Here is a 22557-nt window from a genome sequence, read left to right as displayed (position 1 = left end):
GACAGAGCAAGACCCTGTCTCAAAAAAAAAAAAAAAAAAGTATTAAAATATAAAAGTTGGGCTATTTCTGTGTTTATAACACCTTTCCTTAATGAGAGGTGAATTTATAGGCTGTGTCATTCAAAGTGTATAATAATTGAACCCAATATTAAATATAACACCAGACTCATTTCTCCTCTATTTGAGCATTTATCTCTATGAACTTTAATCTATAGCCATTTAAACTGCTAATATTTAAATATACCCAAATTATTTCCTGTAAAATTATGGGAAATTATTGTTTTTTAATGTTTTAATTTTTTAACTTGTTCTTTTTGAAATAATTTTAGACTTAACAAAAATATTGCAAAAATGGTACCAAAAAAATCCATTATACCTTTCATCCAGATTCCTCAAATGCTAACATCTTACATAATTACCGTATAATTATTTTTTCAGGAAAATAACATTGATACAAAACTGTTATCTAATTTACAGATACACACATTCCCACTACTGTCCATTTTCTGGCCCAGTTTCCAATCCAGAATCACACGGTGTGCTTGGTTTCATATCTCTGGCTTCAGCCAGTCTGTGACAGTTTCTCAGTCTTTGTTGACCTTGTGACTTATGAAGAGTACTGCCCGTGTATTTTGTAGAACGTCCTTTAGTTTGGGTTTGTCTGATGTTTCCTTACAGTTCAGTTCAGGTTATGTATTTTGGTTCCGAATACCTCAGAAACAACATCGTGTCATCCTCAGTGTGTCATATTTGTTCCCGTTACTGATTATGTTAACTTTGATCACTTGGCTAAGGTGCAGTCTGCCTAGTTTGTTCACTGTAAAGTTACTGTTTTTTTCCATTGTGATATTTACTAGGAGATTCTCTGGGACCATGTAGATAACCTGTTTTTCAATATGATTACAAGGTCCCACAGTATCTCCCTTTCACCCACAAATGTTAGCATCCATATAAATACCCAAAGACAAATAAAGAGATAAATGCCATTCATTGAATCAGTCATCAGCTGGTTATTCATCTCTTAAATTAGGCCTCATCTTCAGAGCAAGGAGTAAAATGTTTAGTAGTCTTAAATGTTTTGATTTCAAGAAACAAAAGTAAAAGGAGCACATCATTTGAATATGATGTATTATTTTGGAACAAAGAATTAAATTGTTTGTTATATGCAAATAAATACATAAAAAACAACCAAGAAAACCTCATAAAAATCCCCAGAATCACTGGATAAAAATTTAAAAATAAAGAAAGTGCAATCCCAATAAGACTTTAATGTTGACCATTCATTAGGAAAAAAGCCTACTGCAATAGTCCTGTCGATAAAAAAAGAAGAAATTGAGAAAATAAAAAAGCCAACTATTAGAAAAATTTAGGGCCTAAAGAAAATTATATTTCTTTTTCTTTTCTTTTTTTTTTTTTTTTTGAGACAGAGTCTTGCTCTGTCATCCAGGCTGGAGAGCAGTGGCACGATCTTGGCTCACTGCAACCTCCACCTCCTAGGTTCAAGCAATTCTCCTGCCTCAGCCTCCCAAGTAGCTGGGATTACAGGCACCTGCCACCATGCCCAGCTAATTTTTGTATTTTTAGTAGAAATGGGGTTTCACCATGTTGGCCAGGCTGGTCTCGAACTCCTGACCTCAGGTGATCCACCTGCCTCAGCCTCCCAACGTGCTGGGATTACAGGCGTGAGCCACCATGCCCAGCCTCATAAATTATTTTCATGCCATATAGAAAGCATAATGATAAGAATATGCATACTCTACCATGTTTATTGTTATGGAAATACAGAAGAAAGGCAATTAACTCAATCTAAGTAGAGTTAGGAGTGTGGGGCCTATCAACAAATGTTTTCTAAAGGAGGTGATAGCTGAGCAGTCTTTAAAATGAGTAGAAGTTAGCAAGGCAGAAAAAAGATTATATTCCCAGCAGAAGTGACATCAGAGGTTCATAAGTGATAAACTTGGGTTTATGCATGGAATTGCAAACCAATCAATATTCCTAGAGCATGAAGAAAAGGTAAGGTAGCTGAGATGGGGAGGATTGAGCAAGGGCCAGATCATGGTGGGCCTTGTATGTACCACATTAAGGCTCTTGGACTTTATTCTAGGGTAGTGAAAAGCAATTGAGGAAGATTAAGCAGGATAGTGGTATTGTCATGTGTTTATGTGTGTAGATTTCTCTAGCAGCCATGGGGGAAAGTGATTTGAAGGAGACAGCTGGGTGCAGGCAGACCAAGTAGGAGATTGGAAGTATCCCACAGAGATAAAACTAATGGATGAAATAGGGAAGTGGTAGTGGGTCAGAGCCAGGGACAAATTTGAGAAATATTTAGGAGCAAAATGGTCGGAATTTAGGGATTAATTAGATGGGAAGATGAGAGAGGGAAACAAATCTGACAAGTCCCTAGTTTCTAGTTTGCATGAGTAGGTAGCTAATGTGACACAAAAATAGAAAATACAGAAATAGCAGATTTGTCCACTCTTCTCTAGCCCACCACCCAACATCTACCTATCTCCTCTTTCTCAGCAGACAACCCTGCCTCCTCTTTCATCAGGAAAATTGAGGACATCATAATTATCTCTCTTAACTAGCTGCTGTAACATGTACCTACTCTCTATCTGGTCCCTCACCCATCCTTATCTCTTTCCAAGCTCTCAAACATTGAGTGATCTTTCCTGGCTCAAGGTTAAAGCCCACCACCTGTGCATCCCACCTGCTTCCAGGACCTTGTTCCATGCATTACTTTCTTGCTTTCCTTTATTCTCCACTTCATTCATTATTGCTTTATCACCTTCTCTTCAAAACTTTCAGAATCCTTGTCTATACTCACTGTAATCACTTCCTTACTTCTCAACCCATTGCAGTTTGACTAACAAACTTTCCAACACACATATGTACATACATACATACAACCCAGGTATCTGAATCTAATGAAATTTTTTGGGCCCTTAAAGTTTCTTCTTTTAGATCTGTGGTTCCTTGACGGAGGCACTGTGGGACATCACAAAATATTTTAGATATTTATGGGAAACACTGATACTTGATATCTTTCAGGCCCTATGCAAACTGCAAGTTCAAAGCAGTACAGTTTCAACATTAGATTACCCTGCATTTATTTGAACAATATCAGGACTTTGTGAAGCTGGGTTTTCCATGGTTGCCGTGATAAAATGCATGCACTGCACAAAAATCAGTGTGGAACAGGAAATGACACTGACAGTGTCCACTGATTCCAAGGTTTGAGAAGTTCTATGGTGCTCAACAGGTGCACACATGCTATTAAATATTTGTGATTAGTTAAGAATGAAATAGGAATATGATTTTTTCTTTCAGTGTCTGTGTATTTTTTTAAGTCACTTTTTTTTTTTTTTTTTTTTGAGACGGAGTCTCGCTCTGTCGCCCAGGCTGGAGTGCAGTGGCGCGATCTCGGCTCACTGCAAGCTCCGCCTCCCGGGTTCACGCCATTCTCCTGCCTCAGCTTCCCGAGTAGCTGGGACTACAGGCGCCCGCTACCACGCCCGGCTAATTTTTTGTATTTTTAGTAGAGACGGGGTTTCACCGTGTTAGCCAGGATGGTCTCGATCTCCTGACCTCGTGATCCGCCCGCCTCGGCCTCCCAAAGTGCTGGGATTACAGGCGTGAGCCACCGCGCCTGGCCTAAGTCACTTTTAAGCTGTTAGGACATAGATACTTACTAGGTTGTTTAGACCTAATGACTTTAAAAATTGAACTGTTAAGCATTTCTTTTAGCTTGGGAGACAATGAAAAATTTACAGGAACACTAAAGGTGCTGAGAACCTCTGACCTACACCTTGGCTTCCCAGTATTGACCCCATGGCTTTCACCATTACCAAAACACAGGGAGTTGTGGACATCCAAGACCAAGACAGTATAAATGTGCCCTTGAATGAATCATACTTCATTTTGTTAATTTGTGTGGATCACTAAAATTAGAAAGATATTCCTTTCACATGAAAGTTACATTTGAGAATAGCTTCATATATTTTATTTTAATACATTGACTAAAACCTACTTTGTTTTTCTTTTTCTTTTTTTTTTTTTTGAGACAACATTTCATTGTTACCCAGGCTGAAGTGCAGTGGCGTGATCTCAGCTCACTGCAGCCTTGACTTCCTGGGCTCAAGTGATCCTCCTGCCTCAGCCTGCTGAGTAGCTGCACCACCATGCCCACCATGCCCAGCTAATTTTTGTATTTTTTGTAGAGATGGGTTTTCACCATATTGTGTAGGCTGGTCTCGAACTCCTGGACTCAAGCGATCTGCCTACCTCAGTCAACTAAAATGCTGGGATTACAGGCATGAGCCACCACACCCAGCTGTATGGCACTCTAAAATTGTTTGGGCACATGATATATATGGACTTAATGTCAAATAACCAAATTTGAGTCTGATCTGTACCATTTCCTATCTAGTGTCAGCTGGCTTTATGCAAGTCATAGAACCTCTCTCAAGATTTCCTTTTTTTTCCTTCATAAAATTGGCCTAACATGGGGAAGGAGGACTGGAAAACTTTCTCATGCTCTTAAGAATTATACCTGCTTATATTTCTAAAAGAGAAATACAAAGTATTCGTATGCTACCAATAATAAATATTTTAAACATACCATAATTATCATCATCGCTAGTTTTTCTAGCCCCTCAGATTCTGCATATTGTCTTAAATTACTAGGTTATCACTGAATCATTAGTCATTGCCAGTGCTAGATACTGTCCAAGGCAAACATAGTCCTGGTCCCTGTATGTTATATAATTTTAGAATAATGTCATATAAATCATATGGTACATGCACACATAGTAAAATATATTTTTAGGTTTTGTGTTTTAACTAATATCTGTTTAGTATTTGTTAACCATGGTGTTATGGAAAAACTTAAGCTCTGAAGTGAGACAGAGCTTGGTTGAGAACTCAGCATTGCCATTACAAGCTGACAGCTAAAGTGCAGTTTCACAAATGCCAATGAGAGAATAATGAACTCCTCAGAGTTGTTGGGGGGGTTAATGATGACCCATGCAAAGTGCTTATGTATCATGTATATAAAAGGCGTTGAACAAATGTTTTTATCCCCAGCAGTAAGAAGCAATGAAAGTAGGCTTTGGGTATATTTATGCTGAAAATTAGATTCTATCAGGATATAAAGAAATGGTTTAAGCAAGTTGTAAAGAATCTAGGATAAGAGTGACTAATTTTAAGTTGAATTAAATGGTACTTGTTCTATTTAATACATACTAGTGAAAATATTTCAATGGTACTGGTTGTTCTAGGCAGCACTTAATATGAAAAAAATGAGTTATGATACATGTCTATTCCTTTAATGAAAACTTTTTAAAAATACAGTTAAAAAGAGAGTAGGCTGAGCACAGTGGCTCATACCTGTAATCCCAGCACTTTGGAAGGCCAAGGCAGGTGAATCACTTGAGGTCAGGAGTTCAAGACCAGCCTGGCCAACATGGCAAAACCCTGTCTCTACTAAAAATACAAAAATTAGTTGGGCATGGTGGCACGCACCTGCAGTCCCAGCTACTCAGGAGCTGAGGCACAAGAATTGCTTGAACCCAGGAGGCAGAGGCTGCTGTGAGCTGAGATCATGCCACAGCACTCCAGCCTGGGCAACAGAGTGAGACTCTGTCTCAAAAAAAAAAAAAATGGTAATACAACACATTCCCATTTACTCACCATTCAAAACTAACAAATTTCAGCTCTCTGTCATATTTGCTTCAGATATTTAATTTTCCTGTTAAAAAAATTAAATACTTTCAATAAGGGTAAAGCTCCCTTTGTACTGTTTTCTAGTCCCTTTCACCTTCCTTCCTCCTCAGATACAATCGCTATCATAAATTTGATGTGGATCCTCCCATTCAAATTTTTATATTTATACTGATCCTAAATATATATGCGTAAATAATTTTTATGACTATACTTTCAAGTTTGTGTATATTTTGTGAGTGTCCTAATCCTTGCTTTTTTTAACATTATATTTTTGAGATATAACATTCATGGAATGTTTATAATGCCATTCTTCGTTTCCTAATTTGTCAGCACTTTCTCATCCATTGAGTCAGATGAAGAGTGTAATAACAGCTCACACCATAAAAGGGTTGAGAACTACTGACTTTAAATACCTTTCTGGTTTGAACTATGCCATTATTTTACAGAGTTCCATGCTATTCAATTATATTTCTTTGCTTAAGAGTTTAAATTCTAGCCAGCATTTATTTTCAGTGTGGTTAAAACAACAACAGAAAAAAAGGTCAGTCATGGTGGTTCACACCTGTAATCCCAGGACTTTGGGAGACTGAGGTAGGTGGATTGCTTCAGCCAAGGAGTTCAAGACCAGCATGAGCAACATGGTGAAACCCCATCTCTACAAAAAAATACAAAAAATTACCTGCGTGTAGTGGTGCACACCTGTAGTCCCAGCTACTCGGGAGGCTGAGGTGGGAGGATCACCTGAGCCAGGGAAGTTGAGGCTGCAGTGAGCCAAGACTGCACCACTGCACTCCAGCCTGGGCCACAAGAGTTGAGACCCTGCCTCAAAAAAAAAAAAAAAAAAAAAAAAATCACATTTTGTATTATCATATGCAAATTGATCTGCCTACAACCAAAGCTTACCATTAATCTACAGCTATGCCCCATCATTCAAACTTGTTCAAAAGATTGTATTATAGAAATTTTACTTCTAGATAGAATATGGATTAAATCTCATTGTAGATTTTGTATAAAATGATGAATTTCTGATACCACATACCTTTGTTCAGGCTTTGTTTGTCTCTTGTTTTTGTTGTGTTGTTTTTAACAGCTTCATCACTGGTCCAGCTGTAATACCAGGGTACTTCTCCGTTGATGTGAATAATGTGGTACTCATTTTAAATGGAAGAGAAAAAGCAAAGATCTTTTATGCCACCCAGTGGTTACTTTATGCACAAAATTTAGTGCAAATTCAAAAACTCCAGCATCTTGCTGTTGTTTTGCTCGGAAATGAACATTGTGATAATGAGTGGATAAACCCATTCCTCAAAAGAAATGGAGGCTTCGTGGAGCTGCTTTTCATAATATATGACAGCCCCTGGATTAATGACGTGGATGTTTTTCAGTGGCCTTTAGGAGTAGCAACGTAAGTACAAAATATGATTAAACATTTTTAGGCCCTAACACTTGAATTTCTGAACCAGGAAGACTTATTCAAAATTGTAATAAATTTAGTTCTTCTGGGATTATTGAGGCCAGGTACAGTCTTTCTCAGAGATAAAAATAGGGTGTGGTCCATCCTTCAATAACAATTATGATGTTTTTAAGAGTATTTTATTCTTTAATGAGGAGATGAGTTACTTTTTTTCTTTTAAAACCCCAAGGCATAGAATGGATTTTTCAAGCTTATTAGGAGTGCCATAAAAATATATTTAGCAGAGAAATGGCAGATAGATTTTTTTTAAAAACAATGATAGTATCTATATAAATTATAGTAAAAAAAGGCAATATTATTATATCAGGAATATACCATACCATTGTGTTTGAGACTGGCTGAATTTATACAAATCCCTTCTATAAAAGGAGGGATTAATTAAATGATAGCTAAGGTTTCTCAAGATAACAGTCTTTTAGGCCAGGCGCAGTGGCTTACTGCCTGTAATCCCAGCACTTTGGGAGGCCAACTAGGCAGATTGCTTGAGTCCAGGAGTTCAAGAGCATCCTGGGCAACATGGCAAAACCCTATCTCTACAAAAAAAAAAAACAATCAAAAATTATCCGGGCATGGTGACATGGACTCCTGTATGGCGCCTCTAGTCCTAGCTACTCATGAGGTTGAGGTGGGAGGATCACTTAAGCCCAGGAGATGGAGCTGAGATTGTACCACTGCACTCTAGCCTGGGCAACAGAGTGAGATGAGACTGTCTCACCAAAAAAAAAAAAAAAAGATATAGTCTTTCTCCAGCTATAAAATGGAAAACATATATTTTTATCTTTCTGTTAATAGGATGTTTTTAATTAAGAGCAAGTTGACTTGAAGATAAGTTGCCACTAGTATATAAACCTCCGGAGAGCAGGGATTTTTGTCTCTTTTGTTCACTGCTCTATCCACAGAGCCTAAAACAGCACCTGCAGAGTAGGCATTCTGTATTTGTTGAGTGGATAAATTATGAAAAATCTCACTGACATGATTTTTGAATCATACATTCATTATTCATCATTCTGTCCCTGGTTGCGGGATGTGGCCTTAGACTGCTGCCTAGTTAGCGACACAGATGTCACTGGCACATCTGTGCCAGTAATGAGATGTATTCCCAAGCCTACTCCTATAACACCCTAACTCAGTAGGTTTGGGGTAAGGCCAGACAAAAAGGTTCTTGTTAAGTAAAGCCAGGTTTAAGACCCTCTTAAAAATCTATTTTTTGAGCAGAGCCTGCATTTGTAAAATGTTTTCATATAGTATAAGATGGAACCTCTTGGTAATCATGGTGTTGTTGCACTAGGCCAGTATATTTCTTATATAGGTCTGTGGTTCTCAACCAGGAGCAATTTTGCCCACCGGGAGGCATTTGGCAGTGTCTGGAGACTTTTTTTTTTTTTTTTTTGAGACGAAGTCTTGCTCTGTCACCCCAGCTGGAGTTCAGTGGCACGATCTTGGCTCTCTGCAACCTCTGCCTCCCAGGTTCTAGCCATTCTCCTGCCTCAGCCTCCCAAGTAGCTGGGATTACAGGTGGGCACCACCACTCCTGGCTAATTTTGTATTTTTTGTAGAGAGGGGTTTTCACCATGTTGGCCAGGCTGGTCTCAAATTCCTGACCTCAAGTGATCTGCCTGCCTCGGACTCCCACAGTGCTGAGATTATAGGCATGAGCCACTGTGCCTGGCCTGGAGACATTTTTGATTGTCACAACTGGAGGAAAGAGGTTGTCACAACTGATATCTAGCAGATAGAGCCCAGGGATGCAGCTGAACACCCCACAATGTATAGGACAGCCTCCACAAGAAAAAATTAACCCAAAATGTCAGTAATGCTGAGGCTAAGAAACCCTGTTATATACGAACTGTTAGGTAAAATTTTGTTCTCGTGTGAAAGTTACATTTCAGGTACACAGTTTAATCCCTGGTATTTCCAAATGCTCATAAAAATAGGTAACTTTTCCTGTATGGCATACCATGGTTTTATCTGTCAGTTTGTTTTAATCTACTTGAAAAGCCCTTGGGATTAATTTTTCAGAGCCCTTTGCAATAGCAAAATATATAATCTTTCCTTTTTTTTAATTGACAAATAGTAATGGTATATGATAATGGGGTACAAATGATGTTTTGAAATATATTTACAACGTAGAATGCTTAAATCAGACTAACAAATCCGTAACCTTATATACTTAACAATTTTTGTGGTAAAAACATAAAATCTGCTGTTTTAGCAATTTTGAAATATACAGTGCATTATTATTTATTATAGTCACCCTATTCTGTGTGATAGATCACTAAAGCTTATTCCTCCTGTCCAACTGAAACTTCATACCCTTTGATCAACATCTTCCTTTTCCCCATCCATCTCCCTCCCCTGGAGTATTCTGTAATCTTTTCATCACCTGGTTAAAATGTTGCTTAAATCATGATCATTATGAATAGAGAAGAGTCTTTATACTTTGAAGGTTTTGAATGTAACATGCCTGACAGCTGCAGATGAGTAATGCAAGTTAAAGAATGTCAAAAACAAATAACTTTAGGCACAACATCTCTGTAACACTTTTGTAAGAGATGTCAGTGTGAAATTCAATTTTTTTAAGTCAGTAGATTCAGGGAGTTTTCCAAAGTATGCATGGAAAATTACAATTTGAGATTTAGAAATCACATTTTAAACCTCTTCTGTATACTTCTTGCTACTTAAGAGATTGGGTTATGGGGAATTTTTGCCAATTCTATATCATATGTTAATTCATGTGTATTTATTTTTATAGATACAGGAATTTTCCTGTGGTGGAGGCAAGTTGGTCAATGCTGCATGATGAGAGGCCATATTTATGTAATTTCTTAGGAACGATTTATGAAAATTCATCCAGACAGGCACTAATGAACATTTTGAAAAAAGATGGGAACGATAAGCTTTGTTGGGTTTCAGCAAGAGAACAGTAAGTTCTATGCTTATTTAATTCATTCATTTTGTTCTCCAGTCTGAGAGTTGCTTTATGTAGAAACACAGGTTTCCAAAGAGGCATTGTTAACTCTATTTGTACCAATCTTTCCCCAGAAGATACATTAGTAATTAAAACTGTGAAAAGACTGGGTTGTACACATTTAGAATAGAGAGAACCGCCTATGACTGTAGTCCATCTTGAAGAGGAACACTGGTAACTGTCATTTGCAAATTTCAGTTGTTAGGGTTTCCTCAATAATATTTGTTAGTCACACAGGAGATTATAGATGCTAATGAGATACTTAGGTTCATCACTGAGATGATGTGCAGTGGACCAATTCAGTGTTCCAAGACCGGTGTGCAGGTCTCACAAATTCAGGAATTCAGGAACCTGACACCATCTTCAGGACATGGACCTTGTATTCTTCTGTGAATCCCCAGATCTAACAAAGGACCTTGCACAAAGTAGGCCTAGGATAAATGGTGAGTGGATGAATGGTTGGATAGGGAGACTCAATAGGGTTAAATGTCTTCTTTTATGTAGTAACCAGGAAACAGGTGTTCATGTTGTGAAGGAAGTAAATTTGCAATCATTTATTTTGTTTTTAAATAGACAAATCAAGTTTTCAAATAAAGCATAATGCAGAGTCATCAGGGAAGTAATGCCTTAAAAATGTCCGGTTAGGTCTGGAATTTTACTTTTTAAATTATAGCAAGTACTCTTTATTGCTAATGTAACCATATCATATTCGTTCAGTCAGTGTTTACCAAGCAATTGCTCTATGCCAGAAACTTGTTTACCCACAGTAAATACAGCACTGAACAAAACAAAGTCCATGCCCTCCTGGCACTTAAATGCTTGTTGGAGGAGACAAGCAAGTAAAATATATTGTGTGTCAGAAGATGATAAATGCCCTGTAAAAAATTAAGCAGAAGAATGGCATAGAAAGAGCTTGGGTGTTGGTGGTGGAGCATTTGCTATTTTGGAATAGCCAAGAAAGGCATTCATTAGAAGGTTACATTTATGCACAGGCCTTAAGAATGTGCATGGGTGAGTCTTGTGTATATTTGGGAGAAGACTATTCCAGACGTAGGGAAGAGCAAAGGCCCTGAGGCAGGCAGGAATGTGCTTACTATGTTACAGGAACAACAGGGCCAGTATGTCTGGAGTGGAATGAATGAGGACAGTGTAAAATAACAAAGGTTATTATAGGAATAATTCTTGTAACTCCTCTCATACCGTTGAGCCAGAGGTTTGAGTAGATGTTTTCCTTGTTTCTCATTGTTGCTTCTAGACTATTCTCCCCTTTCCCTCCCTAATAATCCCAATTTTGAAACTCATGTCAGCAGACAAAACCATCCATCACTCTTACTCTCTGAAATCATGCACTTACCCTTGGGTTTATCCCCCTACTTCTTCGAAGAGTTTAGCTCCTGGTACTCTCTAGCTCTGTCTGACACTACTCTGTTCTCAATTCTTAGTGACTGGCAAATCTACATAGATGGTCTTTCTGTCATTTTGGTCTTTGCAGTTCCTTCACCTCCCCTCCTCCAATAATCTGGGCTTCCACCTGACCTCAGCCATTATCTCTCATGGTTATTTCCTAGACTTTGTCATTACACATACTGCACCTTCTGAACATGATCTCAAGTCCCAGCATCTCTTTCTACAACCACCATCATCTGTCATTCCAGCTCATTCCGTGTAATAATCTGACTCTGACAATTCAGCTGGCACTTAGAATCTATTGTTCCTACTACCCTTTTGTTGTCCTTCACTCCCCTTTCTTCATTTTATTCTTCACCTAACTTAAATTTCATTGTCAATCATAATTGCCTATACCTTCAGCTCCCTAATTCCCTAATCTGGCAAACCATAACTCTGGTTAAATCCAGCTCTCTGCCTACTCCATGCCTGCACCCATGCAACTGCACATAATTGGAGAAAGGTGCTAATTGACCTTTATTTAAACACGTGACTTTGAACCTCCCGTGCCCAGCAGTCTTATATTTCCCTTGTCCATATATTCTCCCACTCTCCTAGAAGGCTGTTTTATACCTTCTTCTCTCCTACACTCTAACACCTCCGCCTTTCTTACTTTATGACCCTATTGCTTATTTCACTGAGAATAGTCAGGAGAAAGCATCTATCTTTTTTTTTTTTTCTTTTGAGACTGAGTTTCACTCTTATTGCCCAGGCTGTAGTGCAGTGACAGGATCTCGGCTCACTGCAACCTCCACCTCCCAGGTTCAAGCGATTCTTCTGCCCCAGCCTCCCGTGTAGCTGGGATTACAGGTGCATGCCATCACGCCCGGCTAATTATTGTATTTAGTAGAGACGGGGTTTTACCTTGTTGGCCAGGTTGGTCTCGAACTCCTGACCTCAGGTGATCCACCCGCCTTGGCCTCATGAAGTGCTGGGATTACAGGCGTGAGCCACCGCACCCAGCCGCGTCTATCTTTCTTTACTGATCTTTCAGTTTCTACCCTTGCCCCTGTACAGTCCATTCTCAACACAATAGCCAGATTGATTCTGATGAAACCTACATCACGTCATGTCACCCCATGATCAAAAGCCTGCATGATGGAGTCCCGTGTGACCATCCAAACTTTATCTTCTGCGCCTGTTCCCTCAGTTACCCTACCTCAGCCACCCTGGCTTCCCCGCAGCTCCTTGAACATGCCAGGCACATGCTGTCTCATGGCCTTCACTCTTGCTTGCTCTTTTATCCCGCCAGATCTACGTGGCTTGCTCCTTCATCCCCAACTCTGTGCTCAGATGCTGCCGCAGTGACAGTCCCTCATCACTTATTTAAGATTGCAACCCTACCCCCTTAGAAACTCCTGCTCTACTTACTCCTTTGCTCTTTTCTCACAGTATTCTACCCCATCTAAATAATTTACTGACTTCACTTGGTCACTATCCATCTCCATCACTAGAACTAGAATATATGCTCCATGAGGGCAAGGTAGGGAAGAGAGGACCTAGCACTCCCAAAATATCGGTTGAATTATTATTATCCATTCAGAAATGTTACGGTGACTCCTAGATTTTATAAATATACAACTGTAAAATGTTCCAATTCTTCAACATTTTAAAGAAATCTATTTGGGCCAGGATTTTGGATATCTCTTATGCCTATCATCTCTGTAAAGTTTCACCATTTCCTGAAACTGATTTTATTAAAAGATAAGGTATTTTTGTTCACAAACTATATACTTAGTAAAGTGAAAACTACAGTTGTTTTTCTGATTTTCTAGCTGGCAGCCTCAGGAAACAAATGAAAGTCTTAAGAATTACCAAGATGCCTTGCTTCAGAGTGATCTCACATTGTGCCCGGTCGGAGTAAACACAGAATGCTATCGAATCTATGAGGCTTGCTCCTATGGCTCCATTCCTGTGGTGGAAGACGTGATGACAGCTGGCAACTGTGGGAATACATCTGTGCACCACGGTGCTCCTCTGCAGTTACTCAAGTCCATGGGTGCTCCCTTTATCTTTATCAAGAACTGGAAGGAACTCCCTGCTGTTTTAGAAAAAGAGAAAACTATAATTTTACAAGAAAAAATTGAAAGAAGAAAAATGTTACTTCAGTGGTATCAGCACTTCAAGACAGAGCTTAAAATGAAATTTACTAATATTTTAGAAAGCTCATTTTTAATGAATAATAAAAGTTAATTATCTTTTTGAGCTAAGATGTGATTTTTAAAATCATTTTGACTACTGGGTGTATAAATGTGTTTGTGTGTGTATGTATTTATAGATGTTCTTTAAGGTACCCTTGAAAACTCTACATTATGTATGCCACATAATGACATTTCAGTCAATCGTAGACTACATATATGATAGTGGTCCCATAAGATTATAATGGAGCTGAAAAATTTCTATCGCCTAGTGATGTCATAGCCTAGTGATGACATATGTATTGCAATACATCACTCACGTGTTTGTGGTGATACTGGTGTAAACAAATCTATTGCACTGCCAGTCAAGTAAAAGTACAGCAATTATGTCCTGTACATAATATTTAATAATGACAATAAATGACTATGTTACTGGTTTGTGTATTTACTATACTATACTTTTTACAATTTGTATTAGTTCTTGCATTGCTATGAATAAATGCCTGAGATTGAGTAATTTATAAAGAAGAGAGGTTTAATTGGCTCACCGTTCAACAGACTGTACAGGAAGCATGAAAACTTCAGGAAACTTACAATCATGGCAGAAAGCGAAGGGGAAGCAGACATGTCTTCACGTGGCCAGAGCAGAGGGAAAAGGGGGTGGGTGCTACACACTTTTAAACAACCAGATCTCACAAGCACTCACTACCAGGAAAGCAGCACCATAGGGGAAATCCACCTCCATGACCCAATCTCCTCCCACCAGGCCCTGCCTCCAACACTGGGGATTACAATTCAACATGAGGTTTGGGTGAGGCACAGATCCAAACCATATCATCATTATTTTCGAGTGTACTGCTTTTACTTATTAAAAAAAAAAAAAAAGTTAAACAGCCTCAGGCAGATCCTTCAGGAGGTATCCAGAAGAAGAAGCCATTGCTATCAGGAGATGGCAGCTCCATGCCTATTATTGCCCCTGAAGGCCTTGTGGTGGGGTGAGATGTGGAAGTGGAAGACAGTGATGTTAATGATTCTTACTCTGTCTAGGCTTAAGCTAATGCGGGTGTTTGTGTCTTCATTTTTAACAAAAAGTAAGAAAATAAAAGTAACAAATTTTTTAAATTTTTAAATAGACTAAAGTTTATAAAATAAGGATATAAAAAATATTTTTCTACAGCAGTATAATGTTTTCAGCAGTGTTATTACAAAATAAAAGGTTTAAAAAGTTATAAAGTAAAAATTTACAGTAAGCTAACATTAATTTATTCGTCAAGAAAGAAAAATATTTTCTTTTTTCTTTTTCTTTTTCTTTTTCTTTTTTTTTTTTTTTTTTTGAGACGAAGTTGTTCTTATTGCCCAGGCTGGAGTGCAGTGCCATGATCTCGGCTCACCGCAACCTCTGCCTCCCAGGTTCAAGCGATTCTCCTGCTTCAGCCTCCCAGGTAGCTGGGATAGCAGGCACCTGCCACCACGCCCAGCTAATTTTTTATATTTTTAGTAAAGACGGGGTTTCATCATGTTGGCCAGGCTGGTCTTGAACTCTTAACCTCAGGTGATCCATCTGCCTTGGCCTCCCAAAGTGGTGGGATTACATGTGTGAGCCATCGCACTCAGCCAGAAAAATATTTTTTTATAAATTTAGTGTAGGTTAAATACACAGGGTTTATAAAGTCTACAGTAGTTTACAGTAATGTCCTAGGTCTTCACATTCACTCACCACTCACTCACTCACTCAGAGCAACTTCCAGGCCTGCAAGCTCCATTCATAAAAGCTCTACACAGATGTGCCATTTTAATATTTTATATAATTTTTACTGTACCTTTCTATGTTTAACTACACAAATACTTACATTTGTGTTACAATTGCCTACAGTATTCAGTACAGTGAGGTGCTATACATATAGGTTTGCATCCTAGGAGCCATAGCCTACACCATGTAGCCTAGGTGTGTAGTAGGCTGTACTATTCAGGTTTGCATAAGTACACTCTATGATGTTTGCATGACAAAATCATGTAAGGATGTGTTTCTAAGGACATATCCCTGTCATTAAGCCATGCATGGCTGTAGTTCTTTAGTATCTTCAGAAAGAATTAGAGTCCCGCTTGCTGTAAGTTGTCTGGCATATGACTTGGCATCTTCAGTGTGTCACAGGCCCTCAAATGGCTCTTTTAGCCCCACCTAGATGTCTTTTGGGCACTTAAACCACGTAACTACAACTGTATTCGTTATTGTCTTTTTCCACAATATACACACACAAACCTATTTCCTCTCAAACATTTTTAATTTCAGTAAATGGTTTCATTAGCTGTTTCCCAAGCTACAATCTGTAACATCATATTTATTCCTCCCTATTCCGCCAATTAATCACCAAATTCTGTGCCTTTTACCCCCAAGTCTTCCTAGAATAAGGCCTCTCCCTCCATCCCCATCACCTCTCCCTCATTTGCAGATTTTGTCTCATCTCAGAGGGACAACCACAATAGTGTGTCTTCCCTGCCTCTCCAACTCTCAGCACTGCCTTAGTTTCATGGGTGCAAGTTAATCATTTCCAATTTCAACAAACTTTAAATCTGAAATGTCAAGTTCATTGAAGGAAAAATGCCATGAAGGAATAATAATAGGTCAGCCTCGGTGGCTTGTACCTTGTAATGCTGGAGTTTTGAGAGGCCAGTGCAGGAAGATCACTTAAGGACAGGAGATCAAGACCAGCCTGGGTCACGTAATGAGACCCATCTTTACAAAAAAACTTTAAATTAGTGAAGGGTTGTGGCATGCAGGTGTAGTTCCAGCTACTTGGGGGGCTGAAGCAGCAATGAGCTATGATCACACCACCGCACTCCAGCCTGGATGACAGAGTGAGATCCCGTATGAAAAAGGAAGAGGAAGAGGAAGAGGAGGAAGAAGAGGAAGAGGGAGAAGGAGGAGAAGAGGAAGAGGAAGAAGAAAAGGAAGAAGAAGAGGAGGAAGGAGGGGGGAGGAGAAGGAGGAAGACAAGGAGAGGAGGAAGAGGAGGAAGAAGAAGAAGAAGGAGGGGAAGGAGAGGAAGGAGAAGAAGGAGAAGGAGACACACACACACATACTCCTAAAATAGAAAGAAATACTATCAGGTCACAATCAATTAAAGGCATCTGTGGCATTTTGTTGCCTATATCTTAAAATTACCTCTTTTTTTTTTCTTTTTGAGACAGATACTCACTTTTTCGCCCAAACTGGAGTACAGTAGTGGTGCAATCTTGGCTCACTGCAACCTCTACCTCCTGGGTTCAAGCAATTCTCCTGCCTCAGCCTCCTGAGTACCTGGGATTACAGGCATGCACCACCACGCCCGGATAATTTTGTATTTTTAGTAGAGATGGAGTTTTTACCATGTTGGCCAGGCTGGTCTCAAACTCCTGACCTCAAGTGATCCACCTGCCTTAGCCTCCCAAAGTGCTGGGATTACAGGCATGGGCCACTGCACCCAGCTAAAATTAACATTTTATAAATTGTTATTCCAAGATCCTTCACAATCTGACTCCAACCTGTTTCTCCAGCCTTGTCTTCTTCTACCCCTCAACAAGTGCTCGAGCTTTCCCTCATTATCTGTTCAGTAAATATGCTCTCTTGGGTATACTTTTATATAAGCTTTTTTCTCTTTCTGAAATAAAAATGTGTCATTCATACCACTATTTCAGTAGCTAAATAACATTCATTTCATTCAGTTACTAGATATATTTCTTTGTTAGTTTACCTCCTTCCACTGTAATATAAAACTCTAGCAGAAAAGGAGCTTTGAACATTTTTTTCACCTTTATCACGTATAAGCCACAGTAATTTTGAGTCTCTAACAAAGTAATGGAATCTATAGCATAACAAATACATCTAAACATAATTTTTTGAGATATTATATTCTAAAAGTATGTTTTAATCAACATAGTGCCAGGAAGGTGTATCTACATTGTGAGTGAATTCTTATTTCACGACAGAGACTATGTTTTGTCCTAGAGGGAAAGAATGAATCAAACAACTCTCCCTTTTGATTATTTGTAACAATGAAGCTGAAGAACTTAAACAGCACCCTTGCTTTTCTTTAACACTCATACACTTAAATTGATGAAATCGGCCAGGCGTGGTGACTCCCGCCTATAATACCAGCAGTTTTAGAGGCCAAGGCGGGCAGATCGCTTGAGCCCAGGAGTTCAAGACCAGCCTGGGCAACATGGTGAAACCTAGCTCTACAAAAATACTAAAGTTAACTGGGCATGGTGGCATATGCCCGCAGTCCCAACTACTCAGGAGGCTAAGGTGGGAGGATCACTTAAGCCCAGGAGGTCGAGGCTGCAGTGAGCCATGATCATGCCACTGCACTTCACACTAGGCAACAGAACAAGATCCTGTCTGAAAAAAAAATTAAATTAATAAATTCATGAAATCTTGTACTGTTTTTCAAATTTATATTTTATTTAGGCAATTTTTCAAATAATAAGGTAATATTTTTTCAGGTAGTAAATTTCTACCACGAAAACAATCTGATGTTACTGAGATTAATTACAAATTGAAGAAACAATCAGGTGTTGTATAAAAAAATCTTACCTATGAGATATATTATTTGATCTACAAAATAATTTGAGATTTAAAGCTATAACTAGCAAGTAGAACTTCTGAAATATAAAGTTTAATACAGTATCAATAGTTTCTAACATAAGACCTTCATAAATATAAAACAACAGCTTAAATGTCTATGAAAAATCAGTATTCACAAGCATCGCCAATTATTGATAGTCATTCATTATACTTGTTACCATGAAAGGAGTAATTAAAACACTATTTTTTTTTAAATATGAAGTCTCACTCTGTCACCCAGGTTGGAGTGCAGTGGCACAATCTTGGTTCACTGAAACCTCCACCTCCTGGGTTTAAGCAGTTCTCCTGCCTCAACCTCCCAAGTAGCTGGGATTACAGGTGCCCACCACCACACCTGGCTAATTTTTCTATTTTTAGTGGAGACGGATTTTCACCATGTTGGCCAGGCTGGTCTCGAACTCCTGACCTCAAGAGTTCCACCCACCTCGGCCTCCCAAAGTACCGGGATTACAGGTGACCCACTGCACCCGGCCTAAAACACTATTTTAACAGTTATAGTTATTTTATTTCAGTAAGCTAATTAGGCGAAAATGTGTCTTCTAGTTTTGTACATTCTAGTTGGGTTATTTCCTGTAGCAGAAATACAGATTTTTTTAATACAGATATTTTTAAAGTTACCAGTTGAAAGGAAACTGCATTCTTTCTTTTTGACTTGCAATCTCTCTCCATAGGAGTCCTACATTTGTGCTAGAGGTGAAGTTGTTGCCAAAGCAGCCACAGCAGGGGACAGTAGTCTAGGCTGTTCAACTGTCGAGATGCGTTTTTGTTGAACTACATCTTATTGCAAAGATTCATATGTGTCCTGCTTTACTGTTAAAATAACTTTTTCCAAAAAGAAGCAAATTATGCAAGTGAATATAGTACATTTTTTACAGTCTAGTGTGTGGCAAACTTCCACTAAAGTTTCACTAAAACACTCCTTTTACACAAACCTATTGAATAGTTACTATATTGCAGGTACTGCTCTAGGCAGCAAACCACAGTTTCTAGGACTTAATCTCATTGTCGGCCTTTAAATTTTGCAGAGTCTCTAATGTTAAAAAAAAAAAAAGTCACACATTAACACATTAAGCACTTGAAAATCTCAGATGCTGAAGCCTTTGTCCTTTAGAATACACATTTTGCCTCTTTCATTATGATAACTGGTTGTATCAATCCCAACACAAATGACAGATTCTCGGATTGTTTACTGAGAGAAGTTAGTCAAATAAGCTTCCATTTGTTGGTTGCCAAAATATCCAGATGGCTAAATCAACCTGGTATTTAAACTTATCTTCGATTCAGCTATGGTTTCTATGTGTCTGTCTTGCTTGAGATAGATTTGAATTGCTTTAAATAAATTATCTATTTACCTTTCTGAGATGAAAATGGAAAACACTACTGTTGCAACTTAACTTCCTGGGTAGTGAAGCCTTGGTTTTAAAAACCACATAGCAGAAGAGGAATTCCCCTGTCAGGCTGGAGGGGCCTCACTAAACCATCACCACTTTGCTCCAAATTGGCCCCTAATTGTTTCCAGGGAGGTGCAGTTTGGGCCTAAATTTTTTTTTTTTTTTTTAGACGGAGCTTCGCTCTTTCACCCAGGCTGGAGTGAAGTGGCACAATCTCAGCTCACTGCAACCTCTGCCCCCTGGGTTCAAGCAATTCTCCTGCTTCAGCCTCCTGAGTAGCTGAGATTATAGGTGTGTGCCACCACGCCTGGCTACTTTCTGTATTTTTTTTTTTTTCTTAGTAGAGATGAGGGTTTTGCCATGTTGGCCAGGCTGGTCTTGAACTCCCGACCTCAGGTGATCCACCCACCTCAGCCTCCCAAAATGCTAGGATTACAGGCGTGAGCCACTGCGCCCGGTCTTGGGCCTAAATTTTTAAAACATTCCTTGTTTGTGTTTTTCTCTCTTTGATTTACTCTCTTTTTGCAATCTGTTGTTTGAGATGCTTTATGTGTTTAAAGCTTTTAAAAATTCACTAAAAACAAAACAGAAAAACGTAATAATGAATCATTAACTCAGAAACACATTTCTAACTGCTGTTGACATTTTTCTTTTATTATTTCCTACCGGCTTTCTGTTCCTTCCCTTCTCTTGCTAAAACTCCAGCTAGAGTTTGTTTTAGTTGCATAAAAACTCTTCTTCAGTGAGCTTTTGCTAAGCTATACCGCTCATCTGGTCTTGATTCTGACTTTGGATATTTTGTTCATCATGGATTATTTTACATTACTTTTGGTGGTAGTAATTGCATGAAAATATCACTCACCTCGATTACTACGCTGTTTGGCGCCCCCTGAAGCTTGCCCCAAGGAGAGTCCTTTACTCTCAGCACCCTACTCCTGGCCTGATAATAAGCAACCTCAATATCTCAGTGGCGTACAAAAACAGACATGTATTTCTTGTCCTCATTACACTGAGGTTGCCTGTCTGCTGCAACTGTGCAGGGCATGGCTGGGCCCTGCTCAACTTGGTCCCACGTGTCTTAGTCTTTCCAAAACGCGTGAGGAAGGAGTAGCCCATCTCTGAAATATTTTATTCTCACAGTGAAGTATCAAAACCAGACAGGACAATCATTTCTGTACCTTGTGATGAGTCATGCCCTGGATCTCAAAGTTTCTGCCTAGAACTGGCACCCTGTCCCTTCAGCCCAGTTTCCAAAGGCCAAAGCAGTCACAGGGGCAAGCCTGAACTCAAAGAGGTGGAGGTGTATACTCCATCTTCTGAAAGAGAGAAAATATTGGAAATAGTCTGAGTTACCACACCCTACTAGTGAAACCTGAAGTACAGGAGACATGGTGTTAAAGTCCTGGAGGCTATTCACAAGCATTCCAGTTCTACTCTCCTGAGCACGTGCTAGGATTACACTCAGTGGGCCTCTTGGAAGCTAGGACTATCACTGTGGCTTACTTTAGCCAACAGAGTATAATGTAGGTAACGTGTTTCAATCCCTGGGAGAAGCCAAAGTACGATCATCTCATTCCCTTTTTTCTTCTTCTTCTTTTTTTTTTTTTTTTCTTTTTATTTTTTGAGGCAGACTTTTGCTCTTGTTGCCCAGGCTGGAGTGCAGTGGTGCAATCTTGGCTCACTGCAACCTCCGCCTCCCTGGTTTAATTGATTCTCCTGCTTCAGCCTCCCAAGTAGCTGGGGTTACAGGCATGCGCCACCACGCCCAGCTTATTTTTGTATTATTAGTAGAGACAGGGTTTCACCATGTTGGTCAGGCTGGTGTTGAACTCCTGACCTCAAGTGATCCACCTGCCTCGGCCTCCCAAAGTGCTGAGATTACACGTATGAGCCACTGCACTCAGCCTCTCATTCTCTTTGTCTACCTCACCAGTTAGGGAAGCTTGTGTCCAAATGGACCTCAGTCAGCCTACATCCCTGAGTCAGAAGAACCCCCCAGCAACTCACAATGAACATGAAAAATGGGATACATAAATTTTTACTGTACTAAGTCATTGTGATTTGAGGGTTGTTTGTTGTCACAGCATAACCCAGCCCATCCTGACTAGCACATTTGGCTTTCAGGGATGCTTCCCCTCATTGTCTGGCTTATGCATTTCTAGGAAATGAAAGATAATCACTCTTCTCTGATAGGTTAACCAATTCTTCTAAAATTAGTGGTCTGATAAGAAGCAGGAGATTTACATAGTCTCAAAGTATTTCCTTGCAATATACTTAACTAGTTATAAAGGAAAAAACATACAAGTTTACAGTTGAGAAAGCACCAACTTAACCAAGTGATCAATACATTATCAGTAATGGGATACGGGAAGGCACAGCAAGATGGTGGAATAGAAGTCTCCACCGATCTCCTTCCCACCCCCCACTGCAGAGACACCAATTTAATAATGGTCTACACAGAAAAGAACACCTTCATAGGAACCAAAAATCAAGTAAGCCCTCATCATACCTGAGTTTAACTTTGTATTGCTGAAAGAGGCAATGAAGAGATAGAGAAAACAGTTCTGAATCATCAATGCCACCCCTCCTCATGCCGTGGCATTGGCGGCATGGTGCAAAGAGCATCTATGGGTGCTGGGGGAGGGAAAATACAGCAATTATGAGGCATTAAACTTGGTGCTGTCCTGTTATAGCAGAAAGGAAAACCGGACCAAACTCAGCAGACATCCACCCACAGAGGGAGTCTTTCAACCAGCCCTAGCCAGAGGGGAATTGCCAACCCCAGCAGTCTG

The 22557-nt window shown here is 39.3% G+C and overlaps 1 protein-coding gene and 1 long non-coding RNA gene across 3 annotated transcripts in view; one reads left to right on the top strand and one right to left on the bottom strand.

The window, feature by feature from the left end:
- RXYLT1 (ribitol xylosyltransferase 1) overlaps window positions 1-14203 on the top strand; it is a 29932-nt gene extending 15729 nt beyond the window's left edge. For both annotated transcript variants that reach the window (XM_003824810.6, XM_057299572.2), the window contains 3 exons: window positions 6815-7129; window positions 9951-10121; window positions 13388-14203. In XM_003824810.6, coding sequence (XP_003824858.2) covers window positions 6815-7129; window positions 9951-10121; window positions 13388-13805 — 904 coding nt within the window. In that variant the 3' untranslated portion in view covers window positions 13806-14203. The remainder of the gene's footprint in view (window positions 1-6814; window positions 7130-9950; window positions 10122-13387) is intronic.
- On the bottom strand, window positions 6340-22165 carry LOC134728473 (uncharacterized). Its single transcript, XR_010108897.1, has 3 exons — window positions 20944-22165; window positions 6764-13653; window positions 6340-6543 (listed from the first exon to the last, which is right to left on the bottom strand). It is a non-coding gene; the product is annotated as an uncharacterized LOC134728473 (long non-coding RNA).
- Window positions 22166-22557: the final 392 nt, after the last annotated feature.

Source organism: Pan paniscus, chromosome 10 (assembly GCF_029289425.2).
Source record: "Pan paniscus chromosome 10, NHGRI_mPanPan1-v2.0_pri, whole genome shotgun sequence".
NCBI lineage: Eukaryota > Metazoa > Chordata > Mammalia > Primates > Hominidae > Pan > Pan paniscus.
The sequence above is the reverse complement of the archived record's forward strand: the minus strand, read 5'-3'. Positions and strand labels throughout refer to the sequence as shown.